The 13,333-nt window shown below is 44.2% G+C and overlaps 1 protein-coding gene across 1 annotated transcript in view; it reads right to left on the bottom strand.

Moving 5' to 3' along the window:
- Positions 1-3,583: 3,583 nt before the first annotated feature.
- Positions 3,584-13,333, bottom strand: part of prlh2r (prolactin releasing hormone 2 receptor) — a 36,585-nt gene continuing 26,835 nt past the window's right edge. The window contains exon 2 of the mRNA XM_043698478.1: positions 3,584-5,517. Coding sequence (XP_043554413.1) covers positions 4,403-5,497 — 1,095 coding nt within the window. The 5' untranslated portion in view covers positions 5,498-5,517 and the 3' untranslated portion in view covers positions 3,584-4,402. The remainder of the gene's footprint in view (positions 5,518-13,333) is intronic.

Consider the following 13,333-nt stretch of genomic DNA (forward strand, 5'->3'; position numbering starts at 1 on the left):
TTGGTCAGAGTATTGAGTACAGGAGTTGGGAGGTCATGTTGCGGCTGTACAGGACATTGGTTAGGCCACTGTTGGAATATTTTGTGCAATTCTGGTCTCCTTCCTATCGGAAAGATGTTGTGAAACTTGAAAGGGTTCAGAAAAGATTTACAAGGATGTTTACAGGGTTGGAGGATTTGAGCCACAGAGAGAGGCTGAACAGTCTGGGGCTGTTTTACCTGGAGCGTCGGAGGCTGAGGGGTGACCTTATAGAGGTTTACAAAATGATGAGGGGCATGGATAGGATAAATAGACAAAATCTCTTCCCTAGGGTCAGGGAGTCCAGAACTAGAGGGCATAGGTTTAGGGTGAGAGAGGAAAGATATAAAAGGGACCTAAGGGGCAACGTTTTCACGCAGAGGGTGGTACGTGTATGGAATGAGCTGCCAGAGGATGTGGTGGAGGCTGTACAATTGCAACATTTAAGAGGCATTTGGATGGGTATATGAATAAGAAGGGTTTGGAGGGATATGGGCCAGGTGCTGGCAGGTGGGACTAGATTGGGTCGGGATATATGGTCAGCATGGACGGGTTGGACCAAAAGGTCTGCTTCAATGCTGTACATCTCTATGACTCTCTATGCTTTTTACTAAAGCTCACAATACAGCAATGAATCCCACATTCTTACCACCTGAATTCCTCATTCCTTATTGTGATTACCTTATATCTGCAGATCTTAGTTTTGAACTCTTCTCCCTCTATCTACCCTGTCAAATGCCTTCAGAAATTTAAAGACCTCTATCAGTTGCAGATAAAAGAAAGCATCATTTTGACCCAACAATTGAATTTGCTACTTTAGTTTCTCCTCCAATTGTGAAAAGATACACAGAACAATTCCTGGTTTGACAGAACATTAGATTTTTTTTATTGTACATGTAATGCAAAGTAAATGCGACAGCAATTATCAATAATCATCCTGAGCTGCAGGAGTGAGCTCATCGATGAACTTGTACAGACAGGTCCTAGCTGGAGCCTCGCTTCTGTAGGTCACAGCACTCAAGTTGTTTACTAAAGTGTAGCTTTGTCCTCAGGTCTTATCACTTGGATGCAAGACATGTGATCTAATCACAGGTTACATTGACAAAAGGATCGATCCCTCAGGGTCAACATTAGCTTTCATTCTCAAGGTAGAGATTTCATTTTGTCTTCAGAGTTAGCAGCCTGGGTGAGGTTGGACATATAACTGTGGACATAACTTTTACCACATGCCCTCCTGCCTCCAATTACTGAGCAGCCCACTCATCTGTCACTAAGTCTGTTCATCCTGCCCCTGATAAGGAAGATTCATTATCAATCTTCAACCCCCGTGTTGGATACTTTGATCTCTGATAAACAGGAAGATCTTCTCTCAAAACATTTTGTTTCAAATACAGCTCCATTTTTCCATTGGGGTTGAACAGTATCCTTTCAGCTCTGGAGGTGGAGGTCTGGTACATGATCCAACAACAAGCCTGGGACTTTTGGAGTCCCTGTTACAAATATACAAACAAATACATTAACAATGGAGTAAGCTGCTTGGCTCCTCAGTCTTTTAGTAGGATTGTGGCTGATTTGTTTAAGGTCCCAAAGGAGCCTTCCACGTTATTCAAAGTTTCACCTGCACACTCACAAATGTCATTTAGAGTCATAGAGATGTACAGCACGGAAATAGATCCTTAGGTCCAACCCATCCATGCCGACCAGATATCCCAACCCAGGCAAAAGTGAGGACTGCAGATGCTAGAAACCAGAGTCTAGATCAGAATGGTGCTGGAAAAGCACAGCAGGTCAGGCAGCATCTGAGAAGCAGGAAAATCCGGTGGAGTGGATGAGTGGGAAGGGAGTTTGGCAGGTAGGACAGGTCATGAGACCAGTGCTGAGCTGGAAGGTTGAAACTGGGGTAAGGTGGGGGGAGGGGAAATGAGGAAACTGGTGAAGTCCACATTGATGCCCTGGGGTTGAAGTGTTCCAAGGTGCTCCACCCTCCCCTCTGACCTATCACCTCCATCCCCAATCCCATCCACCTACTGCACTCTTAGCTACCTTCTCCCCAGCCCCACCCCCTCCCATTTATCTCTCCACCCTGGAGGCTCCCGGCCTCATTCCTGATGAAGGGCTTTTGCCCGAAATGTCGATTTTCCTGCTCCTGGGCTGCTGCCTGACCTGTTGTGCTTTTCCAGCACGACTCTAATCTTGACTCTGATCTCCAGCATCCGCAGTACCCACTTTCGCCTACTTCACAATCCCCGATAGTCATTCATTTCCACCTCCTCCTTAAAAATCTGCAAAGTTCCATTTCCCCAGCCTTTCAAGCAAGAGAGCTCCAAAGATTCAAAACTTGCCTTGTCTGCACTAAAATGGGCAACACCTTCTTTTAAAACATTGACTCCTGGGGGTAGTTGGTTAGCTCACTGAGCTGTTGGGTTATCGTGCCGATGTTTTGTCAGCATGCTGGGTAACATCATCAGTGTGACTTCCATAAAGCACTGTTGGTTTTTCTATGGGTCCAGTCTGTTGGGGTCCAGGTCTTCTCTGCAGCAGTTTGTACACCGGGTCTAACTCGTTGTGTTTGATGACTGCCTTTTTGGTTCAAAAGGCTTCCAAGAACTCTCTTGCGTGTCTCCAGTTGGCCTGTCCAAGGATAGCAACTTCATCATAATTGAATTGATGGCCCTCTTAGCCTGTGTGTACGGAGATGAGGGAGAGTGAACCATCACTTCACAAACACCAACTGGCTACTCAACTGCATGATCCAGTATGGCTGCACGATAACACAGCAGCTCGGCCAGTTAACTAACTACCTCATCCACAACCCGAGCTACAAATCTTGATGGAAACCTTATTGACTCCCAGCTCTGTATACCAAAGAAAATATCCTTTCCTTATAGTCATCCTTTCAAGACCCTCAGGATCTTATGTTTTGAATAAGCTACCTCTTAGTCTTGTAAATTCCAGCCTAGCCTGATCAAACTTGCTTCATATAACAAATGGTTCCAGGTATTAGTTCAGTAAACCCTCCCTGAACTGCTTCCAAAGCATTTACATCCCTCCATAAATAAGGAAACAAGCGCTGTACACAGTACTCCGGATGTGCCCTCACCAACTGTATGTGCGCTGTACAACTGAAGCATAACGTCACTACTTTTGTATTTAATTCCTCTCGCTATAAACCATAACATTTTAGTAGCTTTCCTGATTACTGCCTGCATACTAACCTGCTGTGATTCATGCACTAAGACACCCAGATCTCTCTGCGTCTCACAGCTCTCCAACCTCTCACCATCTAGATTAAGTGCTTCTTTACTTTATTCCAACCAAAAAGGACGCTATCACATTATACTCAATTTGTCAAATTTCTGACCACTCAAATAACCTATATTTGCAAACCCTCGATGTCCTCCTCACAACATACTTTGTTACCTATCCTTGCGACAATTATTCTGTTTTAGATTCATATTGTTATATCACAAAACACTCACAAGTTGACCACATGTTCCTGTGTTATTCTACAATAACCCAAATATCAGGGAGTTTTTATTCAGAGGGTTAGACTCTCCTGTCCGTGCATGTCAATCAACTGCCCTATAGCTTGGCCTGATTTACTTAGCTTCCAGACTTAATCTAATAAACTCAAGGTACATCTATTCACACAAGCGTCATGGGGATCTGGATCTCCCTTGTCCCGAGAGGTTGCTGAGCTTTTGGGGGGGGGAGGGGGGTGTCAATTGAAAATTTCCAAAGTAAGATTATGGCTTTTGTTAGGCAAGGCTAATGAGAGACAGGAGACCAACAGGCAGACAGAGTTAAGATAACACTCGGTCACAGTTCAGTAGGATGGGCTCAAGGAGGCGAATGTTCTCCTTGGGGGAAACACAACCAGCACTTTGCAAAGTCAGATGGTTTCTCCTGTCTCTTATACAATTTCCTTCTCGTTACATTCGCTCAGTCGCCATCGCCATGTGCCTCTTGGGCTGCCCAACGGAGAGTCAACATTTTACTTTGGAGGGAACACACTCTGGGAAACAACTGACGCGTCAACTGGTTCCCGACATGGAAGGGTGCAGCCTCTTTGTCTCACAACGAGCAGCAGTTATTTAAATTGATTCTTTGCGTTGCTAATTTCCGAGTTCAGTCCAGTGGTTCCAACCTGGTGACTTCGGCTCCGTTTGGGTGCCTTGGGGGGAGGCATTGCGTTGGGTTGGATCTAATCGGAGATCTATGCAAAATGCCATACTTTCTCCAAAGGAGTACAGTTGGGCTGATCGAGTGATGGAGCAATGGGGTGGGGGGGTGTGGGCAGGCCCATCTTTTGGGCCTTTAGCTATTGTGCCTTGATAGATTCAATGGAGCAGAGGGGCATTTCATCCAAGAGAGGTAAGGTGCTTTATCTCAAACAGGGCTTGTCCTTTAAATTGATGGCAGTGGGCGCATCTAGAGAGGTGATAGTATATCTCGAGCGGGAGGTTTGGCTTACTGTGCTACTGGTTGTCTGCCTCTTGTTGGAGAACAGGAGGTTTCTCAGCTGAACTCGGAACTTGTTGTGGAGGGAGGCGTAGATGAAGGGGTTGTAACAGGCGGAGCTCATGGCAACCAAATGGCAGGAGACCTGGATCACATTAACGTAGCTCTTGTCTATGATGTTGATGTCAATGTCCCGTATCAGATTGACCGTCTGCAGAGGCAACCAGCACAGGGCAAAGGACAGGGCAGAAATGGCTAGCATCCAGAAAGTCCGCCTCCTCCTCCTCCTCCTTGACCACTTCTCCTGGTTGTAGGAGGCCTCACCGGGCACCTTGCTTTTCTTTAAGTGGTGAGATATGGCACAGTAGGAAATGGAGACGGCGCTGAGTGGGAGCATGTAGGAGAGCAGCAGCATGACACAGGAATAGACCAGCCTTTGCTCTTCCAAGTTAGTCCAGTTCTCCTCGCAGATAAGCATGTTGTACCCAGCATGTTTGAGGGCAAAGTAGTTGGTGTGCAAGTATGATGGCATTGAAACACCAATGGAGACCAACCAGATAAAGGCAACGATATAGACACAGTACCGTGGTCTGATTCTTTGGTGGATTGGGTATGCCACCACCACATACCTGTCCACAGCTATGGCAGTGAGGGACAAGACAGACACATAGACGGTGGTGGATTGCATGAGGGTGATGAAGTAGCACATGAAGATCCCGAAAAGCCACCCTTTGGTTTCGAATGCGTAGGACGCAGTAATTGGAACACAGAAGATGCACATTACCAGGTCGGAGGCTGCCAGGTTGCCAATGAGAAAATTCGTGGTCGTGTGAAGCTTCTTGGTGACGGAGATGTTAGCCACAAGGAGGAGGTTACCAGAACAAGCCACAATCACCAGCACCACATACAGCGGGATGAAGAGAGGCTTCAACTCAAAGAGGAGGTGAAGGCCTGGGAACACAGGATCCATATTGTCCATTGAATAATTCAGGGCCATGGTGTGATGTTCCAGAGTCATTCAGGTCAATGCAAACTCACCTGCATAAAAAAACAAAAACAAGAATTAAAATCCTGCAATAGCCAACCACTTCTTGACCGTCATCTGTTTTGATTGCGCAACTTTATTTTGCCCTGCTCTTATTTTCTTTTCTCATTAGTGTTATTTAAATTAAGATATAATCCAGCCGGAAGCCAAAACTCTCTCCCAGATCTTTTGTTTTAATCCTTCAGACAAGATGAGGGATTCAGGGTGGGGGCAGCTGTGAAGGATGTTGCTGGTAATGTGAAGGAGGCTCCAGGGACTGAATGGCCTCCTCCTGCTCCCACTTTCTAAGTTTCTATGTTTTGAATGGCATGTTTATTTCTTGTTCCTAGTTGTCCTTGAGAGGTAATGACAGACAACCTTTGTGGACCCTTGCAATGTATGATAGAAACATAAGAAATTGGAGCTGCAGTAGGTCATTTCGCCCTTGATCATTCAAATCAATTATGGTTGATCCCTTGTACTCTGAGTTTGTTTACTAAATTCTTGTATGGGACCTTATTGAATGCCTTCTGAAAATCTAACTGCATCACAGTCATTGGTTCCTTCAAACTGTTCTCATAGTTACCTCATCAAACAAAACTGCAAATACTTGTTAAACACTATTTCCCTTTCATTAATCCATGTTCGACCCTGCTCATTCCTACTATTATTTCCTGAAAGTTCCATGATCACATCCTTTAGAATAGATTTTAGCATTTTCCCCACTGTTGATGTCAAGCTAACAGGTGTCTCACTCTCCTTTTATTAATACGGGGGTTACATTTGCTATCCTCCAGTTCTCAGGAAGTATTCCAGAATCTATTAAAGATGACCATGAGTGCATCCATCATTTCTACCTCCACTTCATATTCTGGGATGTAGATCATCACATCCAGGAGATCTATAAACTTTCAGTCTCAATGCTATTTTTTACACATTTTTTTCAGTTCCTCATTCTCACTAATCCATTGTTTCGCTGGTATTTCTTGATGGGTTTTTTGTTCCTCTATGAAGAAAAATATGAGTTATTTCTTTAATTTCTCTGCCATTTTCTCCATTATAAATTCTCCTGTCTCTGTCTATAATGATCCTGCATTTGTCTTTGATCATTTTTTTCTTACAGATTTTTTTACAGCCCTTTATATGCTTTTTTACTAGTTTACTTTTTCTATTTTCTATTCTAATATTCCATTTTCCCTTTCTTTAGCTATTTCTTGGTCCTCATTTGCTAATTTCTAAATTGATCCCAATCCTCATGTTTACTACGTTTTGGACAACTTTGTATGTTTTCTCTTTTGATCTAATACAATCTTTAATTTCTCTTGTTATCAATGGTTGGATCACTTTTTCTGTTGGATTTTTGTAATGTAAATTTGTTGCAGACCATGTACATTATTTTCTGTTTTCTACCACACTTTTTAACGTAGTTCTATAATCAGCCATAGACAACTTCTCATTCATATTGTTGCACTTTTCTTTGTTTTGATGTAAGACTGTAGCTTCAGATTGAATTTCATCACTTTCAAACTTAAAGTAAAATTTCATCAAACTAGGATTACTCCTCTCTAAAGGCTCCTTCACAATGAGATTATTCATTAGTTCTTCCTCATTGCACAATATTAAATAAAAACAGAATGTTTCCTATACACCCTGTTCGAGAAAACCATTCAAAAATTTGTCCTCCATAACATTAGAATTTTTTTGCCTAATATATATGTGGAATGGATTCTTCCTGTATTATTGTTTCACCATTGTCCACATACCTCTAATTTCCTGATTTATATCTTGTCTTACATTAGCCCTACTGCTTGTTGGCCTATTTAACAACTCCTACCAATGTTTACTGCACCTTCCAATTTCTTAGCTCCAATCAAACTGATTCCACACCTTGATTTTCCAATCTAAGATTCACTCTCACTAATGAGCTAATTAGTACGTCTTGATTTTCCAATCTAAGATTCACTCTCGCTAATGTAATAATTAAAGTCCGCCTCCTTGTTCTCTTATGAATATCCTCCCTTAATATTAAACATTCTTGAATAATCAGTCAGCTTTGGCCAACCTGCAGTTATGTTTATAAAATAGCAATTTAGTCAGTCCCATATCTTTCCACTTGCACCATCATTCACCTCCCTTGTTCAAAATATTGTGGGCATTCAGATAGAGTACGTTTAATTTTGCCTTTTAAAATCTTTGCATGTAATTGAGCCTATTTGATCCTTGCTTCTGTTTGCACTACCTCACCTCACTTCCTATTTTTCTTACGGTCATTCCCAGCTTTGTTTCTCTCCTACCTGAATTTCCTCTTGTTAGTTAGTTATTTTAATACCCTGTCCACAGCACTAGTAAATCTCCCTGTGAGATCTTCATTCTAGTTCTATTGCGTATCCTTTTTGGACTGGTCTAATATCTCAGAAATTTAAAGCTCTCTTTCCTATACCATCTCTCGTTTACTTGTTCTTTCTGTTTCTGTTCTCAGTAGTGTTGTAATGGCCCGAAAGGGTTAATTGTTAGAGACTGCATTAGGCTCCACCAGATCTGATGGTGTCACATAGTAATGGGTAGGGAAGTTGGGAGACTAGCTCTGGATCTTGAAAGGGATAGACGTGTCATCAATATCTCCTAATAATCTTGGTAACAATGTCTAGCTATCATGCAAAGAACCTCTTCTTGTTCCTCTATCACTGAAAACCAAATAGACCCTTAGACCAAGAAAGGAAAGGGGATCATTTTACCCAAACATACCACAATGCACATACAATTGGGGGTAATCCTGACATTACTGGCTTTGAAGTCTGCTTTGTAAACTCTTTCCAAGCTCTCTGAAATCTGGTTTCAGGCACTCATCCCTCTTTCTACTTGCAACATTGGCACTGATGTGGACCATGCCCATTGGTGCATTGTCCTCACCCAGTGTTCCCACAGGGCAGGGAGCTTTGGGATTTTTGACTGAGCAATAACAAAGGAACAGTGAATAATATCCAAGTCAGAAGTGACAGTGATCCTGTGCACCTGATGTCCTTGCCTTCTAAGTAGTGGAAGTTATGGAATGGTAAGTGACCATTCTTCCTTGACCAGGACAGCTGACCACAAATAGCCATCCATCCCCACGCAACCAGGAGCAGGATTCCTTGATGATTTCACCAGAATCCTCCACATCTACCCGTGCAACACCGAATCTAACTACTGTTACACTGACACAGGGTTCAATCTGGCTAAATCGTTTTGAGTTTTTAACAGGGCTTTCCAGCGCACGGTCTTGTGAGAATTCTTCCTGTATCTTACCAAATGTGCTTCATTATCCATTCCGGCTCTATGGCATCCTGCTTGTCAAATTCTAGCCCCATCTCACCAAGCACCATTCCCACAGTGACTCACTGCTCAGTGGATATTCAGGACTTGGCCCCTTTGTACCTGCCATCTTTGAAAGGATGGTGTGCCCCTGCACAATCTGGTACTCCCCTCATTGGCGGGGCGGTGGCTGCAGTGTGGTTGGCGTGGATTGGCATGAGGTTGGAGCGGTGTCAGTGGGGCGGTGGCTGCAGTGTGGTTGGCGTGGATTGGGACTCATGGCAGCAGTGCCTGGAGCAGGGGTTCCTGGTTGTAGTAGGCCTGGAGCCTGGACTCTTGGGTGGTGGTGGTAGCTGGAGCGGGGACCCTGTGCTATGGTAGGCCAGGACCTGGACTCTCAGCATAGGTAGTGCTCGAGCAGGGGCCTTTCACTGTGATAGGGTCTAAGCCTGGAATCTTGAGTGGTTGTGGTGCCCGGAGCGTTGTAGTAGGCCCAGAGCCTGGATTGTTGGCAGTTTTAGTGAGGTGGTGGCAACAGCAGAGCTGGAGGTGTCGTCATTGCTGTAACTGGAGAAGGGACTCCTTGAGGCCCAGAACACTTTACAGAAGTCCTGCAGCCATGTTGAGATCCAGTTTTAACAGAAGATTTAAGTAATTCCTTTTTATTCTTTTTGTAACTCAAAATGGATTGTGGTGACAAAACACTTTTCACTGCATCTTCCGAGATATTTGTGACAATATAATCATGCAAAATCATTCATTCATTCAAAACCATTAATTCGTTCAATTCCAAATGTAAGTTCTGTAAAAGTGAACAACAATAAAACCGATTGAGGCTGCAGTTTACCCCCACAATGCAAACCACATGCTGGCACTAGAACCAGTGACATTGACAGCAACAGTCCATGATGGTCTTCTGCATCTAGCTGTATCTACGGTGTCAATTATGCCCTGTCTGCCTTTTAATGTCCAATGTAAGGGAGTTCTGTTACCCACAAGGAGATCTTCCTCCAGCTCAATGTCCTCATCCATCTCCTTGGAAAAATTCTCCTATTCCCTCGCCTTCTCATTGCCTGCTGCAATTGTGCAGGGCACAGTATATCGGAATGGTGTGGCACACTTTGTCCAAACGCCCGCAGATTGCTCCATGCCACATCTTCAGCAGCCCTACTTGTCTGTTCCACCCCAGCCCTGGTCGCAGAAATGTGCACCAACTCAGTGAAGCCACTGCGCAAGTTGAGTGACAATGATATTACATTCAATAAAAGAAGTGCCTGCTGCACTCTGACCCCTTTCCCAACCTCAACTGCTTCACTTTGCTCTGAATTCATGAGAATTGTATTGATATAACATATGCTGCAACAGTGTACAGAAGCCCTGGAAGTTCCAAAAGTGACGGGTCACCTTTGCCCAGCAGTCGTCCCTTGTTTTAAGTCATCTCCACCAACTTGAGCATCATTGAGATGCCAATGTTCAATTTTCACAGACTGATGGCATGCTGCAAAATCACCTTTGACTAGAGTCTACACCCAAGCATTGAAAACGGATGAAGAAATGAAAGGTAGCTAAGGTTTTGTAACACTTGCTTCACTATTTGCCCATTCAATACTCAAACATCCAGCAGACCTATGCTTTTGCCCTTCAAAAACCTGGCACTGCCTCTCTTTATCTTAGGCACTATTCCAGCCATTTCGCATCCAGACAACAGCACATGATGGTAATGAACGCAGTGGACACCATCAAAACCGGGCCTCACCTGGTCACCAGATATACTCACTCCCATCCACACACCCCCGCAGCCTCCATGACCCCTTTAACCTCGCTCTACCCCAACAGCCATTCCCCCATTCCACCCATTCCCCCAATGTTAAGTCCCACCACATTGAACATTGCCTCTAATTGCTCCCTGCACTCTCACATTACATCTTAATAGTGTCTGCTTTACTCTTCTACCCTCCCTATGTGAAGGCTATGCGGGTGTTCAATGCCATTAGCTTCCCATGACTTACCATACCTTCTGATCCACCTAGGCTTCTATCCACCTTGAGACTGCCTCTGTCATCATCATTCTTGCCCCTGCCTTCTCCCTCACCCCAGCCATGATTTATCAACCCTTTTCAGCAATGATCTCCTACTGTCCCCTTTGTACCCTCCTCAACAATCAATGCATGGTCACATCCTCAGGACCCCACTTCCCCAAACCTGTGACTGACTTGAATGAGCAGCTCCTGGACACATCTGAGTGCTGACCCCTGAGTGCTGACCCCTGAGTGCTGTGCTTGCAACTGATGATACACAGTTCTCTGGAACTGGTGCTGCTCGCCCCTACATTGCCTGGGCCCCTAGACTGTGGTCAGATTATATTCCATCATTGTCACCAGGCAGGGTGGATGACTGACTATGGCCAAGCTGCTAGACTGTGTATCTGTGACTGACAGTAGTGGGAACCCCTGACTGACAGCAATCTGCCAACCCTGCTTGACTGGACTGAGGACTGGCACCCCCACCACCCTCCCAAGTCCACCTTCCAACAAGGCAATTTTTTGGATGTACATGGACTGTGTTGTTGGCATTGGCAGCTGGCACGTGCTGTGGATGTTGGATTGAGAAGCTCACGGCGCAGATACATAAATGTTCCTGATGGGCCAAGCAGGTCTTCTGATCCAATTCTGCCACAAATCCACATGAATGGAAGTACAGTTAATTTATTAATGTTTGGATTTAACATTCCACGGGAACGACACATTTCAGACAAAACTTCATTGCGTCCTGCGGGGTAATCAACAGTTAGCTCTTTCAGATTCAGCCTGTGGTGGAGGAGGGGAAAGTGGAACAAATTGTGAGGCTGCTCAGAGGAAAAGACAAAGGGGTTACTAATGGCATTGAAAACAAGATAGAGATGTAAAAAGAGCATCAATGAAGGTCTGAAAGGGAGAGAATAGGCCTGCTTTTTGTGTGTGTGTATGTGTGTGTGCATGTGTGTGTATACATATGTATGTGTATATGAATGTGTGTGCATGTGCGTTTGCTTATGGTGTGGGTGGGGGTCTCGGTTTAGGAGGGAACAAGGGAAAGGGTTTGGAAGATGCAAGAACAATGGAGGGTCAGAGGTCATGCTGTGAAGTTGTGGAATTCACTATTGAGTCTCAATAAGTGGAAAGTGAGATGTTATTCCTCAAGCTTGTGTTGCTCTCTAGTCAGCAGGACTAAGATGGAAGTGTTTGGATGGAAACAAAATGGCTTACTGTCCTTTGGTCCTCTTATCCATCAGAAGAGAGAACCTGCACAGTTACTGCCTTTGCTGTTTGAATTCGTGTATCGCTGGACATCGGAGTGCATCTGGGAAAATTAACAAACAGTGAAATTCACAACTAATCTTGGAGGAACTGTTGGGCCAAGTTCACAGTACAGAATCCGATAAGTTAATTGTTGTTTTAAGTCTGTCCCAGAGAAAGGCTGCAGTAGTGAGTACAGTGGGTTCTTTCTTGATTATATGTTTTTGGAGATAAGTCTCTTGATTAAACTTAAAATATAAGCCATAGATATTAATTTAACCTGGGGCAGTGTTTGTAGAGGAATAAGACGGTGTTATTTTCTGGGTCTGTAGATTGTGAGGGAGCAAAAATGGCCTTTGCAGTGATATGTACTTCTTGTCAGATGTGGGAGTTTAAAGAGAGTTTAAGGGTTACTGCAGATTATGTCTGCCATAAATGCTGTTGGATACGAATCTTATCAGATCAAGTAGATCGGTTGGAGAGACAGATAGAAGCGATGAGGAATTTGCAATAGCAACAGTATGTGATGGATGGCAGTTATAGGAAGGAGGGAAAGTCTCAGATACAGTCACATAGATGGGTTAACTCCAGGAAAGGTAAGAGAGGTAGGCTGGTGGTGCTATCCGCATTTCAAACAGGTATGCTGTTTTGGAAAATGGAGGGGGTGATGAATTCTCAGGGGAACGTAGCACGAACAAGTTTCTGGTATAGAGACTGGCTCTAATGCAACGAGGGGTACGTCAGCATCCAAGAGATCAATTGTGTTAGGGGATTCTGTAGTCCGAGGTACAGACAGACGTTTCTGTGGCCAGCGGAGAAAAAGCAGAATGGTGTGTTGTTTCCCTGGGCAGGCAGGGACAAGGTAGGGCTAATAAATTAAACTGCATTTATTTCAATGCAAGGGGTCTAACAGGGAAGGCAGATGAACTCAGGGCATGGTTAGGAACATGGGACTAGGATATCATAGAAATTACGGAAACATTGCTCAGGACTGGCAGCTTAATGTTCCAGGATACAAATGCTACAGGAAGGATAGAGAGGGAGGCAAGAGAGGAGGGAGAGTGGCATTTTTGATAAGGGATAGCTTAGGGAGGGAGGATGTTCCCGGAAATACATCCAGGGACGTTATTTGGGTGGAACTGAGAAATAAGAAAGGGATGATCACCTTATTGGGATTGTATTATAGACCCCCCCCAATAGTCAGAGGGAAATTGAGAAACAAACTTGCAAGGAGATCTCAGCTATCTGTAAGAATAATAGGGTG

The sequence above is a fragment of the Chiloscyllium plagiosum genome, chromosome 10 (assembly GCF_004010195.1).
Source record: "Chiloscyllium plagiosum isolate BGI_BamShark_2017 chromosome 10, ASM401019v2, whole genome shotgun sequence".
Taxonomy (NCBI): domain Eukaryota; kingdom Metazoa; phylum Chordata; class Chondrichthyes; order Orectolobiformes; family Hemiscylliidae; genus Chiloscyllium; species Chiloscyllium plagiosum.